The sequence below is a fragment of the Melanostigma gelatinosum genome (assembly GCF_949748355.1).
Source record: "Melanostigma gelatinosum genome assembly, chromosome: 1".
Lineage (NCBI taxonomy): Eukaryota > Metazoa > Chordata > Actinopteri > Perciformes > Zoarcidae > Melanostigma > Melanostigma gelatinosum.
This window is the reverse complement of record NC_136634.1, coordinates 8,444,117-8,466,617: the sequence shown is the minus strand read 5'-3', so window position 1 is coordinate 8,466,617 and position 22,501 is coordinate 8,444,117. Positions and strand designations below refer to the sequence as shown.

Genomic DNA, 22,501 nt, shown 5'->3' with positions numbered 1-22,501 from the left:
CCCGAATGAGCTATATAATCATCATCACATATACAATAAACACATTTTATTCAGCATTTTTAAAATCCTGATGCGATCAAACCAATGTAATATCGGCAAGCAATTCAATACAACACAAACTTCTTCGCTAAAGTGGTCCAGAATTATTAATATATAGAATTACATCAACTTAAACTCTGTGTGTGTGTGTGTGTGTGTGTGTGTGTGTGTGAGAGAGCAAGATAATGTGCGTTTGTTTGATTTCTTCCATTGGCCTCTCTAATGTGACTTTATTTGGCCAGCGTTTACTGTTGAGTAGAGGCTTACTCACGAGTAGAGGTGATGAAATAATGAAGGGTAAAGTGATGCAGGAAGTCGTTCTTCAATTCTTCTCAGATGCTCAGATGAAATTGTTATTCACAGAAGGTCCTACAGCATATTTTTCCTTGTGCTTCCTCTTTGATCTGCCAAGTGTGCAGATCAGAGATCCTCACTGGCAACAGCAGTCAAGCATGCATCACACGTCTCTCATCTTTAAAGGTGATGACATTCTGTGCACTGTGTTAGTTTGTTGGGGGTCTCTCTCTTTTGTTTTAGTGATGCATTTTGTCCCCTGTCACATCAGTCTGAAGTCAATACTTTTGAACTGATACAGTATATCAGGTTTGACAGTGCTTTTTTGTGTCTTAATTGGTTTTATTTCATTGTCATATACTTATTCACACACAAAGCATAATTGTAACCACGGGAAACAAACAAGCTTTACAATTATGTAAAACAGAATGAGATGAGTATTTTTATATAGTTGACACATGATTAAATAATTACTTTCTTCTCACTAGTACCTTGCACTTATCACATGTACTAATACTTACACAAGGAAGAATATGTCCAAATACACAGTATTTGTGAAAGTAAAATAATTCTCTTGCAGGTTGACGCTCCATTTTGTACAATATATACATATATGCTGTACAGTAGAGAAATTTTAAAACTACAAAAACTCTTTTAGATATACATTATTTATTTTTACCATTTTGTAATTTAGACACTATACTGTAGCTTCAATATTGCCAGACTTACTGGAAGTGCCTATATTGGTATTATGTATCATACAGTGAATATATTTGAAGATCATTAGAAGTTGTCACAAACTGAACCATGTGGATGTTGTAATGTGAATACATTGAATTACAAGACTATAATTTCTGTGGTATCCCCGTGTCTGTGTTGTGTTTATTTTCCATCGTTGATTTAACTTTAGAGATGGCTTTATGTTAAAATCGACACGGTACATCATTTCTTTTGAAGATCTAGATGTTGCGCTTCATCAAGAGCACCTTTGTGCTAGAACACAGTTTAAGTCTAGAACATATAGAGTTTTATCAATTTTTTTTATCATTTTAAAGTGTCATTCAAATGCTTTTCAGAAATATTTGGCAATGTTGAATTGGTCAGAATCAGACCAAAGCATTAAAGATGCATTGGCACCCACTTGGTCTTGAAGGCCTTTAAAAACGTATTTCATCTGACTTTCTTTCATGAAGATCGTCTCTGGGATGAATTAAGAAAAAGTTGAAACCAACAACAATCCAATTCATGCAAAGACCATGACTCCATTTTCAAATTTGATTGAACCTTAAGTCTGGTTGATGTATGGATATTAGTTTTCGCAGCTCTCTTCAGCACATCACGTGTGAACACGTTGCTGCCTGTATGCATACAGCCTGTCGCCTCCAGTGAAACAGTCTTCTCCGCCGCCGAGGAGCGTGTCGGCTGCAGGGTGAGTCGGTGACTTTATTAGAAGAGGATCACTGTCGGTGAAGCCTTTCGAAACAACAGGATCCCTCCGCTTCAACTTGTATTTTAGAATAACAAGTTAGAGAGACGTCTTTAAGGGAGAAGGTTGAAGCTTCGAGTTGGGTAAGTAGCATGATTTCCTCATCACAGAAAAAAAAAAGCATGCGCCTGTTGTTTACTTCACAGTTTATTTTCAGGACTACAATGAAGTAAAGTTGCAGCGATGTGATTTGAGATGACTTGTAAGGGCAGGTGATCGACCGAAACTGCCCCAGTTTAGGTGCGTTTTCGTCCACCTGTTTTAATGTGCACATTTTAAATTTGAGCATGAAAACCAAAATAAAAATGTACCTGCAGTAAATGTGTGAAACAAATACTTCAGGAAAGCTTTTACGCTTGCTGATGTTGAAATGGTGTATCGATAGAAGAACAATATAAAGAAGTGATTGAGGGAATTAATCATGACGCAGCCTATATCAAGCATGTGACTTAAACGTCACTGAAGAGACGAAACATGATGGTGAACCATATTAGATCATATTACTTTATGTTTATGTTTTTTGCTTTTAATCCCTATATATCTCAGATATCAGTGTATGTATCAGATCTGTCTGGAGCCATGAGCAGACTGTACGACATCAATGACATATGTACATACTATTTGATCAGTTTTATGTTTGACTGTCATCATGACCACATTGCATCCTTTTCTTCTACAATGTTTTAATGGCACAGGAGAATTCTCTTCGGTCGAAGTTTTGTGTTTTTTATATTAAATCTATTAAAAAGGCGATATAATATTTATCTGGATGGAATCCTGGCTGGTGAAGCATCAACTCTGCATCAACAAACACTTAACCAGCAGTGCACAGATGTACAGATGCTTATCACATTACTCAATATGCATCGACCAATTAACCTGAGTGCATGTGGTATTACCATTGCCCATAATTCAAAAGAGATCATGTGATTATCTTTGAACCCAGCACAGGTTTACACCCTGTTTCCTGGTGTATTAAACATCATAGTTTGTTTGACGATAATCTGCAGTCGTTGTCAGTCGCTTTCAAAGAGTTTGGCCCCCTAAAAGATGTTGATTTGCTTTCTTGCAGCTGATTCTCAACAGCGGCACACTAGTAGGGTTTACCCTACTGTCAAGAATCTTGACAGGTAGTCAAGGACGTCGCTACCTTTTAAAGGGCAAAAATAAATTTAACAATATTAATAAGGGTATTCTTAAATTCATATAGGACACCAAAAAAAACATTTCTAATATTTAGTGTTAAAAGTGCACATCTTATTCAGCTTGAACACCAGGATTATAAGAGTGGGATTTGTATTCGCAAAAAAACTCCCTCCTGTGGACTTGAATATGTGATGTTTTCTCATAGTGGCCCTGGAGAGAAGGCAGTTTAATGGTTGTGTATACAGAATGTGGGTCGTTAACAGTCTCTCTTGGAGCAAACGGCTCAGTCGGATACAAGCTTCAGAACGAACTGATGAAATGTTTTGACTGGTGTGTTTGAAATACTTGGCCCAGAGTCTCCACATGTGGGCTGCAGGTCACAATTGTTTACGGTCTTGTGTATATATACAGTTCTGCTGAACGTCTATTCGATGAGCATGAAAGCCTTTATGTCACCATCTACAGCTACATTTCTTTATCGCAGAGTTCAAAGCTACGCTGTGGTTTGGTGTATGGAGGAGGAGTCCATTGGGAGTTTTCTTGTCACTGAATAAACATTCTGGCTTTTAAACGGTGTTACAACTGCTCTACTTTCTCTGACTCTATATTCCGCTCTCTCTCCCATCATGTCTTCAGTCACAAGCAGACTGAACAAAATGAATGCAAATATCAGTTCTCTCATGCTGACAGTCATTGCATTAGTTTACAATTTGTATTTCCGATTTATACTTTAAATGTCACTATGTTTTGCAATGTGTTGACATTTGTCCGGAAACCTGTTGGCTGTCACATTATTGGTCAGAGTAGAATTTTAGACCTGTGGAACTCGCTTCATGTTTCTATGTCTCCAAGCTGGTGACAACCATGGCCGGAGGCATTATGTTTTTGGGTCTGTCCGGTCCATTGTCATGAACCCGATATTTCAGGAAAGTCTGGAGGGAATGTCTTCAGATTTGGCAAAATCGGACTCAATGAGGAACTGCTTATAATTTTGGGGTCAAAGGTCAATGTGTTTGGTCATAACTCAAGAATAAGGATGATAATTATGATGTTTTCACACAAATGTCAAATTGGATGACACGATGAAGTGATGACATTTTGGACAGACATGGATGTAAACTGAATCATGACTGGTTGGCGGAGGCATACAACCGCAATGCGCAAATTCTAGTTTCACCTTATTTTAGTCGAAGGAAAATGCTATCCCCAATACATAGAACTTATAATGTCTTTGAATAATAGTGCTGTTCTAAACGAACACGATTACCATATACTATACTACTCATTGTTGTTGAGCAAAAAATGGGCGTGACAGATTTCTTCATCTAAATTCCTAAACAGTTGTGAGTGAGGAGACGCAGTCAATCGTCTAAAGAGAAACCACAGCTCAGGCAAAGCACAGTAGGAGGCAGCCATGAAGAAAATGGACGACACATCTACAGGCAGCTGGACTCTAACCAACAACCCTACCGCCTCTGCAGGGAAGAACTCCTGCCACCCCAATCTGAAGGTACTGTACTCCCCTGACAAACCCTTGGCTTGACCTTTTGCCAAACCGTATTTGTTACAGTTCTTGAATATATCACAAGATCTTCACTAAATGGGCGTCGTGAATTAAGGTTTGTTGTGTACTGGGTTCAGCGTTATATACCAGAGAACATTCATAAGAACATGCATCATGTGAAGTATTTACAGAGTGCGCATGTTGATGAATGTACCCTCCTGTGTGTGAATATCTAAAAGCTATCCATGTCGCCATTTCTGCTACAGCGGGATTTTTTCAAGCAAGTTGTTTAAAATGTCTAGCTGCAGCTTAATTGTGTGTGTGTTGATCCAAATCAATAAGTGTTTGAACACTTACTGAGCATTTGAGTTGAGGTGCTTCGTGTTAGGAGGCCAAGTGGATGACCATGCAGCTCTCGCTAACCTTTGGACTGGGTATTAAGTTTTAAGTTTTAAGTATTAAGTGAGAAATTCCATAGACTAAGTGTGTGCTTAAGTAAAAGAGGTCAGATTGGACCTCTTTATTGGATTAGTTTGCACATTGGAGAAAAATTAAAAAGCTGCTTAGTGAAGTACCAGTGCAACTACAAGAAACATGTGTGTTCTCCCTCCGTGTAATCTTACAATGAACCTCTAAGTGAGGGGCTTTGAATACAACATGCATTCTGGAGAAAGTGGTTTTGTCTCTTTGTAGCACACACGCGTTGCCTGAGATCTGACATGATGTTCCTCACACACCTCACCATCCATTGTTCCAAAAAGCAGTGAAGGCTTTATCAACATTATTAATGCCGTCAAATGAGACCCTTCGTGCCTCAGAATTCCCGCACAAGCATTATAACCACTTAAGTTCTGTGGTATGAACGGCAATTATGCGCTTGGCATTAGAGCTAAGCCAGCCACTGCATTGAGAGTTTACTAAGATTCTATTCTATTAAGATTCTTGCTCAGCTCAGCTTGGACGAGCTTTGGGCCAAAGACAAATGGGGTTACAGTTCACATGACGAAGTTTTGAGTGCATTGCCGTCCGCTTACAGGAGCCACGCTGACAGATTTCAGGTGACGGAGATTTCCATAAGTATGCTGGTTTTTGAGCCACTCTTAACATACTGTTAAGCCTGGCTGAAGCTCATTACTTATGCTATTTAGCATCTCCTTTGCCAATATTACATGTGGTATGTGGCATACTTGATTCCTTTCGCTACTCTTAAACATACTATATTAAAAATAAGGATTTGCAACTTTTGGCGAAAACTTCACAAGTTTTACAAGCATAGATGGTACTTCCCAAGTACTTGCTATCATATTATTCTCCACCTCTAAAAGCTGCTACAAATTCTACTGAGAAACATTTCTAACTATAAATTCTAAATTACACCTATAATTATGAATCTTCTAATTATGAATTCTAAAACGCTTCTAATTATTATTTCTTAATGAGGAATCATTAAACATTCCTATTATAATTTCTTAAAGCACACTTCTAAACCTGAATGTCCTACATTAGCTGACTGTCAGTGTTACCTCAACACACTCTCTGGCCAAAGCTCTAACAGACAGCAAGCTACTGCTTTTTTGTTACAAAATCCCAAAATTCATTTTTCTTTCCTGAGTTTGACTCTCCTACTTTTTGTGTTTCCTTTCCACTGTGGCTCTGAGGCGTTCAAACGACAGTGTTTGAACTGCCTGAACTAAATATACAAATAATAATAATACAGGTTGATTTGTTCTTTTGAAATTAAAATGTAGAGGAAAAGTGCGGACCACACAGTTTGACACAACGTCTTCTCTTTCTGTATCTCTCTAGATGTTTCTTGCAGCTTTGTCCTTTGCCTACTTTGCCAAGGCTTTGACTGGCAGCTACATGAAGAGCACAATTACACAACTAGAAAGGCGATTCGACATCCCCAGTTATCTGATCGGCATCATCGATGGGAGCTTTGAAATAGGTGAGTTTCTCAATTCCTTTTTGTCCATGTGTCTCTCTGTTAACTGGCTGAATAGTTTTCAAGCTCTTCGATTGAGATACATTTTGATGCATTTAGAGCCTTTATGTCTAATGTTTATAGTCTGTTGTCCTTTGTTTATATTGTTGTAGTTCGGTATATTAATAGTGTATTGTTAAATAAGCGTATTGTTAAATAAGCTCCCCTTTGAGCTTTGAATCGTCACAGTGGTCGCATACCTAATCAACTCCTAATGAGTGAATAATGCTTTTGTAGGCTTTGAATATATTTTGTGATGGTTTTAGTAGTTGCACAACAGACTACGGACAAAACATGTAAAAATGTCTGTGTATGCCTCAGATTTATCTTAATTTTCACACTGACTTTGATCAAAATCTACACAGACCTTGTCGGGCTGTTGATACTATACAGGGACATTATATACAAACCGTTTGTGAAAAGCCAGAGTGCAGTGATCGATATACAGTGTGTAACATGCAGACACATAAAGAAATATCACAGAGCCCACTCTGCAGGATACGTTAGGATTTAGAACAGGATTTATTCAGACTTTAAAAACAAAATGAGTTCGATGTTCTTAGATACTTTGTATTTCGCAGACCTTTTCTCGTATACATACAATATGTATGGAATACAGCCGTTGAAGAATACTACACTGATTCAAATTCCCTCAACAGTAGGTCTCATATTGTATTGCTTTTCTGATCATCTCAACCTTGCAGGGAATTTGTTGGTCATTGCCTTTGTGAGCTATTTCGGTGGCAAACTCCACCGACCTAAGATCATCGCAGTTGGATGTATCTTGATGTCTTTTGGGACCTTCTTGATCGCCATGCCTCATTTCATCATTGACCGGTAGGCAAAGTGTCATGTCTGTATGCAATCACTGCAGCTGACAAACTCTGCTCATGATGATTTTTGTCTTCAAGCATCGTAAACTCCAATGTGACAGTATTCCTTGCACTTTGAAAACTATACATGTATTTGTGCTTTACATTGTGAGTATCTAACGATACCGGATGCTTTCTGCCTTCCCTTGTTTAACAGTCAAATTGGTATTTTGTACGCAGCTATAAGATCGAAACATCAGTTCGATGGTCTGTGAATTCAACCAATAACCTCTCTCCATGTCGAGCAAGCTCACCTGAGTCCACCAGGGCAGGTGACAGACCTGCTATACTGCCCTCTAGAGGTAAGAGTGGGATTAGTGCGCTTGGTCAAAAAACAACAACCACATTGCTTATTTCTTCATTCAAAATGTGCCAATTTGCCGAATTACCAACACTATTTGTGTATTGTTTCCAATACAATGCCAGCCAGATCCCAAGACAGGATTTAGACCACCACAGTAAACTAGTCTACTTTGACTGGAGTTGTCTCGATGTGATGTGTTAGACCACAACACCAGCTTTCTTACCACGGTTAATAAGAACAACAAGAATGTAGTAATATTGAATACATATATATACATATTCATATTTTGTACATTTTTGAAGGTTTGAATTTTAAATTCAAATTTTTCCCATTTCATTTTGAACTGTAGGCTGTGAGCGAGAGTCCAGTGTTTCAATGTGGGTCTATGTTTTTCTGGGAAATGTCCTGCGTGGGATTGGAGAGACTCCAGTGCAGCCTTTGGGCATCTCCTATATTGATGACTACGCACAGTCAGAGAATGCTGCCCTCTATATTGGTAATGCATTTTACTAATTTACTCATATACTATAGCGTTGCACCGTACCAAGATTACTTCATAATCAATGTAATTCATTCAGGAATGGATTTTCTTTGAATTTGTATAATTGAATAAAAGGGTTTTATATTAAAGCAACTCAGAAAGAATTGCGTTTCAGTATGTATTAGTCGGCATATAGGATGTACTAAGGATTCATTGGGAGTAGGTGACAACATGTTTAATACTTATTAAAGCACTAGAATTACCGCCTCATGGTTGTATGGCACCGCCAACTAATAATTAGCATCTGAATAATTAGCATCTGAATTATTGAGTTATGGCCAAAAACATGTTTTGTGAGGTTGCAGTGACCTTTAAGGTCCAAAATCTAATCTGTTCATCCTTGAGTCCAAGTGGCTGTTGAAGAAATTCCCTCCATCGTTCCTGAGATGTCACGTTCACGAGAATGGTATACGGCCGGACGTCCAGGCGGACAACCTGAAAACATAATGCCAGCGGGGAGGCATACAAATAGCCTTAAATTGACTGTATTATTCAATGGAATGTCAAATAAATAAATAAATAAATACCAAATAAAAATAAATCTTAAAAGTCAAAAAATTGCTGAATTGAGTCCGAACATTTTATGTTTTGTTTGTATGCTAGGAGGTGTTGAATGCGGTTAAAAGAAAATACACGTCTTTGTTGGATATTCTAGGATGTGTCCAAACTATATCAATCATCGGTCCTGTCTTTGGGTACCTGCTGGGATCGCTGTGCGCCAAGATCTACGTTGACATTGGTTATGTGGACATTGGTGAGTAAAGCTGTCATCTCTCTGATAACTTGTTCATAATTTGTTCACACTGCAGAAATGCACTCACACTCCTCCGTGGGGAGTTGGATTTAGAAATTGTCTGTTGTACACAACGGTGTTGAAGCCGTGTAAGACACAATGCACCTGGCAAGAGGAAATGAATTATGTCAGAGTAAGTCCTGTGATACAGTGGAATCTGACTGGGAAACACTTTGAAGTCAGGAGACGTCTCTTTGGTTCTGAACTGCGGCATTTGAATGTCTACCGCAGTCAAAAATGTACAGCGTATATGAAACAGAATCTGTATAATTCACCTTGCCTTGCCGTAAAAAATAATACACCTAAAAACAATTTACATTTTGTGTACACATACTTATAGTAAATGGTAGGCAAATGAAAGAAATTGAATCTGCATCCTGTCCTGAGATGGTTCTTTTCTCGTCCCAGAGACGGTGACCATCACCCCTGGTGATGCCCGCTGGGTGGGGGCATGGTGGCTGGGCTACCTGATCGCTGGTACCATCACCCTCACGTCTGCTGTTCCTTTCTGGTTCCTGCCTAAATCACTGCCCATGCCTGTGGATAAACACGATACCAGCTGCACTCCAGAGCAAACCAGGTTTATCAAAGATTCCCCAACCATGGAGCACAAGTTCAGACCTGAGGAGCCGGCTAATTTACATCACATGGCCAAAGGTATGATTACAGTCACAGCAAGTTGTAATGTTGGAAGATTTGAATGTTAAGTAATGGCATCGTAATCTGAATGCGGCACGGGGAATCTTTAGTGATGTTAAAACTTCTTTTGCAACTTTCTTTATTTCCTTTATTAACCCACTTACCGTACATTTCTACCACAACCCAACTTTTTAAAGAAATGTATTTCTTCTCATGAATTTAAATTGTCCTCAGAACAATCCAATTAATCAAAAGTTTCGTCCTTTTAAGCATGTTTGAGGGTGTAATTTTGACCATGTACTTGTTATAAAGGCAGTAATCTGTGGATTAAGAAAAACATAAAACCAATTCTGACATGACATTTCAAGTGATTTTCATAAACTTCCCCACACAGAATTTCTGCCCACATTGAAGAGTCTCCTTGGAAATCCGGTTTACATCACCTTTTTATGCGTGACCATCATTCAGTTCAACTCTCTCATCGGGATGGTCACCTACAAACCAAAATACATTGAGCAACACTACGGCCAGTCAGCGTCAAAAGCCAATTTTCTCATGGGTAAGCAGAGTGTTTTGATAATTCATCGTGTTTACCTTGTTTGGATGACTTTTGTTGGGTCATTTTATCCTTGTAGATGATTTACATGCTTGTCCAAAGCCTGTGTTGCTTCATGGAAAGAAAAGTATGAAAGGATGCAAAGTGATATGATCTACATGGTCATCATAAGAGTTTGATGAGCCAGCTTTTGATGCTTTTTTTATGCTCCACCATCGCACCCTTTTGGGGTGCGATGTTGCTGCCTGGTGTTGCTTATTCCTGTTGTTTCTTGACAAATCTGTTTATATTCTCCGGCTTGGCAAGGCATGATCAACATCCCGGCTGTGGCCCTTGGCATGTTCTCTGGAGGGGTCGTCATGAAGAAGTACAAGCTGGGTATCATGGGAGCAGCTAAATTCACCTTTGGGACCTCGTTGCTGGGCTACTTCCTGTCGCTCATTTTCTTCGTCATGGGCTGTGAGAACTCCAAGGTGGCAGGCATCACAGTCTCATATACCGGGTATGTGATGTCTCGATGCATTTCCCTCATATGTGTGTAGTGTAAGGTAAACAACGGTTAAAAAACATTCAAAAGAAGGAGCTAGGTTTGGATTTAGGGAAATTCTACAATAATTCAGTACAGCTGAGACACTTTCTGTGTCTCTATTTTCATATTCCATGCACATTGATGTGGTTGTGGCATGCCATGTTTGATACATTTTTTAAGAGAGCTGTCAATAATATATGCATATTCTTCATGTTGTCACATGCAGAGTGGAAGGCTTGTCTTATCAGGAACAGTCTCTGTCCTCCGACTGTAACTCGGGTTGCTTGTGCTCAAGAAGGGAGTGGGATCCGGTGTGTGGAGAGAACGGGATCACCTACATGTCCCCCTGCTTGGCTGGATGCACCTCCTCCACTGGGGCCGGCAGAAATACGGTCAGACACCCACCACTGATTTCATGCCACATCCATATTTCTCAGTTTAACTGTTGACGAACAAATGCAGCTTAATATTTGGGCTTACGGCTGCCAACAGAGTAGCGCATGACATTTCAGTTGTATTGGCGTGACTATTTTCCCTCAAGACAAAAAGTGTTTCCTGCTGTGCTGCAGCTCATCTATCACTCTTCTTTGTTAGGTGTTTGACAATTGTAGTTGTGTATTTCTGGCTGACACCCAACAAGGCAACTCGACGGCCACTCTGGGCCAGTGTCCACGCAGAGACAGCTGTGACAGAATCTTCCCTTACTTCCTGGCTCTGTCTGTGCTCAGCTCCTTCATCATCTCTCTTGGGGGAACACCCGGCTTCATGCTGCTTGTCAGGTCCGTCGACAACCCCCCTTGTGGACTCACTAGACTCGTTACACATGCAGCCTGTTGTTGGAGCAATGCATCATGTTGGCATTCTTGAAAATATGACACTTCCTGCCGTATGAGAACATTTTACTCATTGGAGATATTTCCAGAAGTTTGCTTTTGTGCCTTCAACTGTAAATCATTGTTTTTCTCAACGTGTTGCAAGGTTTAAGAGTTGAGTCTCCTTAACCCCCTCAGTCTTGTCTCTATAGGTGCATGAAGCCTGAGCTAAAATCCCTTGCTCTTGGAATCTACACGTTGGCCACTCGCACCCTCGGTGAGAACCGTGTGTGTGTGTGTGTGTGTGTGGAAATATTTACTTGAAAATCATCATTAAATGTTCAGGATCCTACGTGAACCGTTTTTATCACCAAGTATTTTCGAAACCTATTTTCTTTTTAAAAAGCATCACTATAATCTTTACAATAAGTACACCAATAACACCCTTAATGTGCTCTTTGTTTAAAGTAACAAGTTATTTTGAATTTTGAACAGCTGGAATACCTGCACCAATATACTTTGGAGCCATTATCGACACAACGTGCCTCAAATGGGGAATCAAGATGTGTGGAGGAAGAGGAGCATGCAGAATATACAACACCTCAGCTTACAGGTAATTTGATCTGTAGGGTACAAATGTATCGCGCATAAGTTTGCCACTTGTGGCTTGACTCTTTCCCGGTTCGTCCCTTAACAGTACAGCCTTTTCTTCTTTATTTTGCAGGATAGTGTACCTGGGCCTGACTCTGGGCTTAAGGACAATCTCCTTCCTTCTCTGTATTTCAGGCTTTGCTCTACTCAAAAGACATATAAAGAAGGAGGAGAAAAATGCTCCGACCAATGGGAGTGCAGAGTTGGAGTCACTCAGGAAAGAAGAGAAGAGTTCCATACGCTGTCAGCCGTTTATACTGGCCTCGGACTGCAATCCTGACAGAGAGACTCACTTGTGAGCCTCGGCACAAGCTCTTCTCTTCTGACTCCGCTCCGTGGAGCATCTCAGTCAGATACATAGAGAAAGACACACTGTGGACACTTTTAACAGCATTCGGAGTACATATTTGAACGGGATTTGTGGAGATGACGAGTCATTTTTAAAACAAAATATACTATTTCTGGAATGTATATGTGTGTTTTTCATGATTGGAAGACTTTTGGAGAAAACAAGAATGTAATTGTGCTGTATTTTCTCTGTTGATCTTCGTTTTTATGAATAAATTTGATGAAATACATTTTGGGATTCAACATATATATTAAAGGTGCAGTGTATAGAATCTGTCGACATTTAGAGGTGACGTTGCAGATTTCAGTCAACTGAAACTTCCCCTGTGTGCCAAACGTGTAGGAGAACTACGTTGGCTGATGCAAAAATGCAAAGTTAGCGTCTTCTGTGAACGAATAAGGTCAACAAGCAGATCAAAGCTTCAGCAGCACAGCAGCAGCTGAAAGACTTTCCCGTTGGCAAACTGGGAAACTTCCTGTACAGCTGCAACAAAAAGCATCCCTTCACTCAGATTAAACCATTGTTTGTGTTGCTGTGGTATCAGGCTTTTCAGTGACTTCATTTATTTCATCAGCATGACAATAAGAGACACACTTTCTGGGGGTTTAAATGTTTATTTGTCATGTTCACAAACCAACCAAACTGTCACAAATGTCAGTGGCAGGAAATGCCAGGCCAACTCTAAATTGTTTGTCAAATCATGCATATTGAGGTTTTAAGGTAGATCTATCATTCGAGGGTGCTTAGTAAAGTTAAAAGGCAGATTATTTACACTATTTCATTATTATCTGTTAAAACAAAGACGCTGACAATCAGCACATCAAGTCAAGGGACAAGTGTGCTTATCTCACTTAATTAACATGGCCTACTGTTTGTTTCATCTCATCAATTAAAATATGTGCCTTAGTTTGAACTTAAAAAGAATATACAATTTGTAAAAGATAATACAAACCATTGCCTCTGGTGGCCCACTGCATATGGCACACAGTTGTATTGTCATGAGAAAAGAGTAAAGAGGAGGAATATGAAAACAATTGTCACTGTGTTGCTGTGGTTACTGATCCTTTTTGTCTGCAGGACTCTGGCGATTCTGTGGATCAAGTACAAGATTAAAAACTAATAAACTCCAGTATTAGGTGGGTTAATATACAATATGTAGCTTGTGATTTGGTATTTGCGTGTGTGTGTGTGTGTGTGTGTGTGTGTACGTGTATACTATACCTGGAGATGATGATGTTCTGTCAATAGCCTGTCATACTCTTGTGCCAAACCTTTGGCCTGCCTCCTCATGGCCTCCACTTCAGCATGAGACTTGCGCACAGCTACACACACAAACAGTATCTATCAATTGCTCTTCATATCATCAATGCCCCTTAGAATTAGCTTCTTGAATTTTTTGCTCATAATTATAGCTTTTCATGAACATTTTATTATAAGAATATTTCTTTGTTGTTAAAAAGTTGAACTGCAGATCAACCTGTATGAAGGAAGTGATGACTCACCCTCCTCAGCAACCTTCACTTGATCTGTCAGCTTCTCAGCTTCCAGCTTCAGTTGCTGTTTTTTTACTGACATGGATTTTTCCTCATCCAGGAGAGCCTGAGCACAACATATTCTCCTTCATTACCAAGAGCAGACACCAGAGCAAATATAGAATACAAATCACAGAAACAGTCCTCTGTGAAAATACAGTATGTAACAATGCCTACACACTTTAAAAGGTGTACATGAGTCACAAAAACGCAAAGTAATGTTATACTAAATCTACAATATGAACTGCAGTAGATATTACACATTGGGGAAGTTGAGGAAAAGAACAGGCTTTAGGACTACGAGACAAAAATAGTTTGAGTTCTGCCGTCAGACTCTGATTACTTTTGTGAGCATCAAGTTGTCGTCCTGGTGCAGCTTGGCTGCTTTGACAGCATTGTCCATCTGTGCCTGAAGACCTGCACTGTTCTCCCCCGTGACAGCAACCTGGTTTAGCAGGGTGACAATCCGACGCATGACACTGTGATGGAGGACAGGAAGAGATGAGAACCGGAAGAAAAGAAGACAGGGGCCTCAGAAAGTGAAGTGGACAGTTGTGTGGAATGGTAATGTTTGTCTTTGACGAAGGCCCCAAACACTTAAATTGAATAAATGTGGAAGGAAATAACACTAACAGCCAGAGGAAGAGAGAGAAGCCAGATATGTAGAGGTTCCTCTGGGCTCTGAACAGCTTCATGTGGACGTTGTCGTACAAATTTGGGTTCGTCGTGGCATCGTGCACGGGCTCAGGACCAGAGTACTTCTGCACCTCACGGAGAGCATCTGAGGGTGGGCAGGGGGACAGAAGCATGAATGAGCTGGACTGACAACATGCTGTCAGTGTACTACTCAGTGTTAGTCAATGTCAGCCATAGCAGCTTGCTTACCGAGGAAGAGAACAATGAGAACCATGATCATGGTAAAAAAGCATTTGTTCCAATATGGAGATAACCAGTTCCATATTCTCCAGCTGAAAACTGAACGCCATCTACAAAGTAGGTAAAAAGGCCATTGTGGGTGAAACAACATTGTGGGTAATCCACATTAGATCTACCCTGGAAGGACATGCATGCACTCTGCTGGTGCTTTGTGTGAAGAGGCTCTTTCATTTTTCTTATTTACAATCGGACTCTTGCATAGGACCTTGTTTTTTTTAAATGATTGGTTCAGAAAATGGGCCTCTGCACAGGAAGCTGAGGACGAGTTGCTGAATGAACCTTTGATCATGTTTTGGGTTTGTGAGTTAAATGGCAGTACCTCCGCGCTGATATGAAGGGTATACACAAGATGAGGTTGACTGCTATCTCTGCATAGAGGAAGAAAGCCACAGCAGTCCACTGGAGAGTCATTGTGACTGTGATTTCCTGAGGAGATATACAGGTTTCAGTAGCTCCATGTATACAATTTATTACATATCTGGAGTGCATATTTCAAAGCACAACACTGCAAAAAATACCGTTCCATATCGTGCTATAACTCCATTAGATAGCAACTAACGTTAAATTACAACAGCAATCATTCCCCCATAAACAAATGGCATTGGAAGAATACATACTAAACGATACAGTATATTGTACTATATGCTACTCATATTGTAAAGTTAGCACACAAATGTTTCTGTAAGACTGCTACATGAAACAGGCAATCTGCAGCAGGCATTCACAGCCCATTTAAAGGCTTTTACCTCTGAATATATTCGTAGCTACTCCTCAGCATTGGTATGAGTGGCTTATTCTGGTTAACAGCAGGAGGAGGTCAATCTGTTCCAAGCAATGAACAGAGTTGCTGCCTTACCAGACAAAGTTGTGCGATCAGAAGAATGGGAAAGTCCAGACACGCATGCGCTCACACATGTTGACGACAGCTGCTGGTGAGCATATAAGGAGCTGAAGAATTCTCCACTGTCGATATCATCGGTCTGCCGCTTTGGATTTGTTAAAGATCACAACTTCACTGATCAATCTAACCAAAAGGGTTTGATTTCAGTTAGGAATGAGTGCAAGATTTGTCTGACATGATTTTTTTTCTTCTCCTCCACTTTGTCTTTTGTCTGACTGTGTTTGTTGATGTCTTCTCATGTTTCATGTCATGGTACAAAAATAGTCATGTGAGGGAGGGACACTCAGTCTCTTTAAAAATAATAATAATTAAGCCTTGGTGTTCAATACTTATCCCTAAACCACCAAAATAAACAAGCACACTTTCATTTTTCTATATCTCTTTGGTTATGCTGTTATGCGGACCGGGCTTTGTCTGCCCAGAAGAAGCGAAACAAATGTCCACAAGAGGGCGATGGTTATCCAATGACATACTATAGCTTTAGCACAGCGGCAGGAAGCAGCAAGTCCTGTATTTGTTGCAGTTATTGCAGTGAATTCAATCCAAATATTCCCTGTGTGTCAAGGAGATATACAAACAGCTGACAGTGTGGAGAAAGGGCTCACACGAGCTGACTAAATAGTTGTCACTGGAATAGCAGATATAAACTCATTACAAAAGCGTATTCATCACAAAAAGACTTGAAAGGATTGCTCTTTTTGTGGCGTTGTTGTGCGCCTTTTGAAAATGAACACAAACCTCTATTGGCTTGCTCATCTTGCACATGAACAGATGAATTGCATGGATGTTGCGCATCAATAACAGAGACTGAGGGAATTCTGGAGTGCAGCCTTCAGTACACTCTTCTTCCATTTCGTTTTTTTTTTTTCCACCGAATTCAGCTCCGATGACTGTTCTGTGTGTTTTCCCCCTCTGCGCTGTATTCAGCTTGCAGAGTGTATTCACACGGGCTTCCTCTGTGAAAGAGACTGATGGCTGCTATCCTCTTTGACTGCATGTCTCAGGAGTGCTGAGGAGCAAAATGTTTACAGCTGCACCCTGTGATGGCTTTTTGAGAGTGGCCAAATGACTGTAGCAGAAACTGAATGCGCTTTGATTGCTCCCCTCTCCTCACCATCTCTGAGGTCGCAGCTCAGGAGACTGAAGAGTCATTGCAGCAAAATGCCTGCAACAAGCAGATGGTCAGGCTATGGTGATCGTGTGCTCGCTGGAGTGTTGTAACCTGTGAGCTCCATTCGTTTTAGTTATTGCCTGTCTACATTTGACAGGTACAGTAGTCAATGCATATGGACTTCATAAATGATCTCTTAAATATTACATATACGGTTGTTTTCATATTGTTTGGTTTTTTTCTTTTGATGCAGGGAAGTATGCACAAACTCCTGGCTGCTTTGTGAACCAAGGGCATTCTGCCAACTGAGGAAATATAGGCCCTATTGAGTATGTTGTGGGTAACATGGGGTCTACACTGTGCTGCTTGTGCCCAGAATGCCTCCACAGAGAGGCGACCAATGTTTCTCATGTATATCACAATCCCTCACCTTGTCCCAGAGGAGTAGCACACTACCCTGCCAAGGATTTCTCATTTCAGTGGCTTGTATCCTTGGATCTTATCATCCCAGTCACTACACAAACTTGTGACTGAAGGTTGGAACATAAATCAACTTGTAAATTGAGAGCTTTGCCTTCAGGCTCGGGCTCTTTTGCGACTATAATGGCATGGCATCCTATACCTCATGCAATTTGATACTATTCTGGCCTATCTCAGCCACTATGTTGTCCTCATTTGTGAGCAACTCAGTCAACATTGTAGAGTTAGGTCTACATGGGTAGGGTATTATCATGAGCTCCATATTTGTCACTAATGGTGCCAAGAGTGGACTTCCTTTGGGGCCCAAAATGAGCAAACACCCCCAGGTGACACAAAGAGAACTTGTTTTGGTCACTTACATGCAAACTGTACTCACATGAGTTCCTTCAAAGTGCACTTTTCTTTATTTCTTGTCCTGGGACATCTAGTCCATGACCTTACCAAGAGATATTGCTTCTGCAACTGCAACGTTTGTAGATTTTCTAGCATGTTGGTACTTGTGGGTGAGACCTGGAAAGAGGACACACATACTGCAAGAGAGGCAAAATACAAGCACACCATTCGCATCGAGAGACGAGACAATGAAACCACACACAGAGAGACAAGGACATCATTCACACACATGGCGAAAGACAAAAGGTGAGGACGAGCCTCCAGGAGGAAGAAGATCCAGAGGCCAAACATCTGGAGTGGGGCACAAACAGACAAGGTGGTATTGCTTGGCCATATTGTTACCACCTTATTAATGTGCAACATAAAGCTTACTGGACAAGGTAAAGCGGCTAGCCTACAATTGGACCTTTTCGAAGGAGTCAGTGGTTTTCTCTTCGCCTGCAGCACATATACAAGGCCCCACTAGAGTTGAATGACATGAACAATGTGCAAGCCTAAAACTAGTACTGTAATTCCTGCCCTTGGCTGTTGGTGGCGCATGTCTAAACGTGCATGCTGCTGGAATTTACCAATTGACCAGCCAGCCACAGGTGTGTGAAGATGGATCCAGACCAACCACCGATATCTGCTGGGCTTTCTCTGGAGCTGCATCCTGAGCTGAGGAGAGCCTTGGACTCAGGAAGTATAAAAACACTGGACAAAACAGAAAGCACGTGGTACATTCCGCTGTGAAAGAACGAATCGCATACAGATTGTGAAATTAAAACACTCGAGTTAAAGCCCATCAACAGTGAGGACACATTCAAACAGGTCAGTGTTTTAGCTAAAGTTAGCTGTTTGGCTAACTGTAACTTTGGTTGGTTGCTCGTTTACTTCCTCCAGTGTTTCAGTGTTTGTTTGTTGTTAATTGTGTGTTCATGAAAACGCAGAGTCACATGTTTTATTCGTGTTACTTATAGCCCAACTTTCATGTAAAACGAGCTACAAACATGCACATATTATTTAGATCTTAACTGTCATTACCATACACTACAATAGTTGATGCTGTGCCTCTAACGTCAGCCTATTGGACTTGATCATACGCTGTAATTGCATTATCTTGATGAAGTTTCTGCATTTATCTTGCTAACTCTAATTTCATTATGCAGCAGAGCTGTAAAGTCATTATGACTGGGATATATTTAATAGGTAGTGAATTTCTAGAAATATCTATTCTATAGTTTGAACTCCATCTGATAGGCTTCTGGATTATCAATATTTTAGAGTAGAAAAGGGGAATGATAATATACTGTCACTCTAAACCACTATGGAGACTTGAAACGTTGACTTGGACTTGTTTAAAAGAGCAATAAGACCCTTTCATCTGGTTGTTATATCCCTTTGAACTGAAAATGGATCATGTTAAGAATTTAACACTTTACATCATTCTTTTCTCTTTTTTTTCAAACTTAATGTGTCCAGTCAGTCGTAAAACAATGAACAATCTCTTTGAACCCTTCTTGCAAACCTCCAGTGAGCTTCATCAAGCTACAGCTATATACTTGAACAGAGCATGAACATGTAAAGGCAAATGTTGCAATTTCTTCCTGTTGTATCATTAAAATCACATTAGATGTGCAGGATGTGAGTGATTTTGAGACTCAGAAGCAACCCGCTGTCAGTTACCTTTGTAGTTTAAACAATGCCTCTTCTTTGGATTATAATATCTTGACTGTTTGTTTTATAATGAAATAAGGCCACATGATTAATTCACAGTAAATTATGCTCTCTCTGTATCAACTGTTTCCAAGCAACACTATTTCTAGATGCACATACAGAGAAGAGAGTTTCACAGAGAGCAACGAGGAGCTGAGGAGGAGTTGTTGTGCTGTCAACTGTGGGAATCATATTACATGATGGGTAGGACATCTTCAGTTTCAAAGAGGTTAAAATCTTTCAGCACAGAGTGTACAATCATCCAGGGATTTGGTCGGACGACGAATAGTTTTCCCCAGAAATTGGTGCCGTAAAACCTGGTTTAAGGTGAAGCAGCACACTCGTGTTTAGTTTAATAACAAGAACAGTTTTCTTGTGCAACATGGTGAAATCTGGTATTTTAGGCAGGCAGACTGAAAATTTGGACAGAGGATGAATAACTTCATATCTTGTTAGAGCTGCAGTATCAGCTGTCTACTGTACACTGCATGCCTAAAACTTTGTCAATAAACATAATATTGAAGCCGTATTTTGTTGATGCCAATCAACAAGCTACCATGAAGTACCCGTGTCTCTACCCCCTTTTTAATTAGATATTTAAAATATATTTTAATGACAACCTCAGGGTTCCTCAATACAGAAACACAGGAGTCTCATAGGTTTATATTCTAGCGATCGGTGTTAATTATTTCAGTCGGAGTGTAAGAAAATATAGATACACTTGAGTATCACGATATTATGTTTTGTGATCCTCGATCGATTTTGAAATCAAAGTCTACTTGCAAATATTTGTGGCAAAGGGAGGCGTAACTAATATGCCTCCCTGTGTGGAAGGACTGGGATCGTTATTTTACTCGTACTTGCTTTCATACATTTGTAGAACAAAATGTAATCAGTGAATAAATGGATATACATTTATTACATTTTTATTTGTTTTCAAAATAATTAATCGGACAGCAGCAACTTGATAGAAAATCTTCAAAATTAGCAGGAATTACAGTTCAAGTGTACATATTTTTAATCTAACAACCATTTGGTCAAAACTCAAACAGGAATACAAATCCAGTTAGTCATGTACATTTTGTACATAAACATAAAATTGTACAGATCGGCCCCATTGTCACTGATACTCGATCCAGCCTTTTGAGTGTATAACGGCTAACCGATATCGGTATTGGTGCATCCTTATATCGCGGTTTGTTCTTTATACGAAAACAGTTTTCCAAAAATTTGACTTAACAAATTGGAATATATCGCCTTGCTTACCGTATTGTAATGTATCGCAATACATTGAATACACAGCTCTAGTTGGTAGTCGTTAACTTCTCTCCTTAAGTTTTCATATATTCAGGCTTGTGACTTGTTCATGTTAAAGAGCCGGCTTGTGCTCACCTGTTTGTACTGATGATTCAACCATAGTGAGTTTTAAGTCCATTCAAGCCCAACACTGTCTATGAAAATGAATAGGACCTTTACTTCAGTAGCCCCGGACACTCAAAATAGCTTCTACCACTTTGCAATTCTATTGTGACATGAGGGTGTTTGAAGGAGAGTGGAATATATTGAAAATGTATTGGTCTCGTTTGGCTTTAATAATACAAATGTTGTAACCTTGTAGTGTCTCAAGCTGCCAGGCTGTGGTAGTGAGCTCTGTTGTGGTGGTCCCATTCATATCTTTTCATGTGGAGAGAGAGCTGGAGGGCAGCAATCTCCTCTCTGATGTATCACCTCTCACACCGATGGTTGACACTCTGTCACTGCCTGATAAAACATTTGGAATGACACATAGCTGCATGCACAGTTTGGACATAGCTGCACTTGCTGGAGTTTGCACACGTTGCTGAACAGATGCACACACGGACAATCACACACGCACACGGGGACTGGGCATCCAGCCATGTCGGCACTTCTGACTTTGTTTTGTCCTTCACATTTTTTGGTTCAGTGAGATAAGACTATGCTCGTCGTTGCCTTTGTCTGACTCACATTTCCTAAAGGAGGATTTCACAATATAATGGCACATTTCAGCAAATGTAAAATTCTTACACACTAAACAGTCTCTATTACCACAACGTTTTTCTATTACAACACAACAATATTCTATATCGCCCACTTTGGCATGCATGTAAGTAGCATTGTCGTGTTTGCCCCGTAGGATAAAGTTGTTCTCTGATGTAGACTGCATATGAAAGAAGAACACTTAATTTATCATGAAACATCTGCGCTGGACTGATACTGACAGACAAGAGTAATTTACACAGCATTGATTCAGACCAGTGTGTTATTTTTCCTCCAATACCACACAATGATGTCATTAAGGTCACAGGAGGTAGAGGTTATACCCCGCTGTCTGCCTCTGATTCCTGGTTTCTATCTGAGCCATCGATTTTCTTGTACAGAGCGTAAATGTTCTAGATCGGAGTCATATATCCTCCGGCTCTGTAAAGTGTCCTTCCATCGCTACAGTACATGTGGCTTGGTGAGAGCAACATTTGGAAAATGACCACGAGCAACAATTTGTCAAGCTGCGCTGGCTGGTGTGCTCGATTCACTTTCTTCTTCTCTACGACAGCAGAATTACAGTTGAGTGTTTGCTGACCCAATGCAATAGAGGCTCCATACGGACAGAGTAATATGATTTCCCGGGCTTTTATTCTGTGTCTGCGGCTGGATAGAGAGGAGCCCTAAAAGAGATGGCATCTGAATCTGGGCTGGCATAATGTATGTGATGGGGACAGCAGTAAACACCAGCCTTATTGTGGAGTATAGGGGAGAAGGAGAAGGACATATCAGGGTCATGGGATTCTATTAAGGCTCCCAGTAAAGCGTCATGTGAAGCTTTGTTATTGAGTATGGTAGTATATTGACCTATTTCTTTCTCTGCAGGTCAGAGGTCTAGTGGCAGCCTGCTAACCTGTCCGATATGCTAACCAGCAGCGCTCGAGAGATGGGGA

General features: G+C 40.3%; 2 protein-coding genes across 3 annotated transcripts; one reads left to right on the top strand and one right to left on the bottom strand.

Moving 5' to 3' along the window:
* Positions 1–1,770: 1,770 nt before the first annotated feature.
* Positions 1,771–12,639, top strand: LOC306775679 (solute carrier organic anion transporter family member 1C1-like). Its single transcript, XM_079266145.1, has 15 exons — positions 1,771–1,902; positions 4,307–4,475; positions 6,276–6,417; positions 7,158–7,290; positions 7,506–7,627; positions 7,979–8,125; positions 8,826–8,924; positions 9,372–9,620; positions 9,997–10,161; positions 10,465–10,660; positions 10,914–11,079; positions 11,282–11,466; positions 11,712–11,776; positions 11,995–12,112; positions 12,224–12,639. The coding sequence occupies exons 2-15, from the start codon at positions 4,380–4,382 to the stop codon at positions 12,447–12,449; spliced, it is 2,109 nt and encodes a 702-aa protein (XP_079122271.1). The 5' UTR covers positions 1,771–1,902; positions 4,307–4,379; the 3' UTR covers positions 12,450–12,639.
* Positions 12,640–13,104: 465 nt separating this feature from the next.
* LOC306786246 (B-cell receptor-associated protein 29-like) lies at positions 13,105–15,856 on the bottom strand. 2 transcript variants are annotated; one of them, XM_079280957.1, is made up of 8 exons: positions 15,824–15,856; positions 15,287–15,393; positions 14,917–15,017; positions 14,665–14,812; positions 14,375–14,510; positions 14,002–14,098; positions 13,721–13,821; positions 13,105–13,589 (listed from the first exon to the last, which is right to left on the bottom strand). In XM_079280957.1, the coding sequence occupies exons 2-8, from the start codon at positions 15,376–15,378 to the stop codon at positions 13,554–13,556; spliced, it is 711 nt and encodes a 236-aa protein (XP_079137083.1). In that variant the 5' UTR covers positions 15,379–15,393; positions 15,824–15,856; the 3' UTR covers positions 13,105–13,553. The 2 variants fall into 2 exon arrangements, with proteins under 2 accessions (XP_079137083.1, XP_079137082.1); XM_079280956.1 differs by having other exon boundaries at positions 15,714–15,842.
* Between the last annotated feature and the right edge of the window lie 6,645 nt (positions 15,857–22,501).

Bases quoted from the DNA above. Each gene is read 5' to 3' on its own strand.
- LOC306786246 (XM_079280957.1), bottom strand. From the start codon at position 15,378: ATGACTCTCCAGTGGACTGCTGTGGCTTTCTTCCTCTATGCAGAGATA. The intron at 14,511-14,664 runs GTTAGTGTTATT...CCTCCATCACAG, and splicing joins TTCTCTCTCTTCCTCTGGCT to TGTCATGCGTCGGATTGTCA. The intron at 13,590-13,720 runs GTATAGTATACA...CTTGATCCACAG, and splicing joins CAGAACATCATCATCTCCAG to AATCGCCAGAGTCCTGCAGA.
- LOC306775679 (XM_079266145.1), top strand. From the start codon at position 4,380: ATGAAGAAAATGGACGACACATCTACAGGCAGCTGGACTCTAACCAAC. The intron at 8,925-9,371 runs GTGAGTAAAGCT...TTCTCGTCCCAG, and splicing joins CATTGGTTATGTGGACATTG to AGACGGTGACCATCACCCCT. The intron at 10,661-10,913 runs GTATGTGATGTC...TGTCACATGCAG, and splicing joins ATCACAGTCTCATATACCGG to AGTGGAAGGCTTGTCTTATC.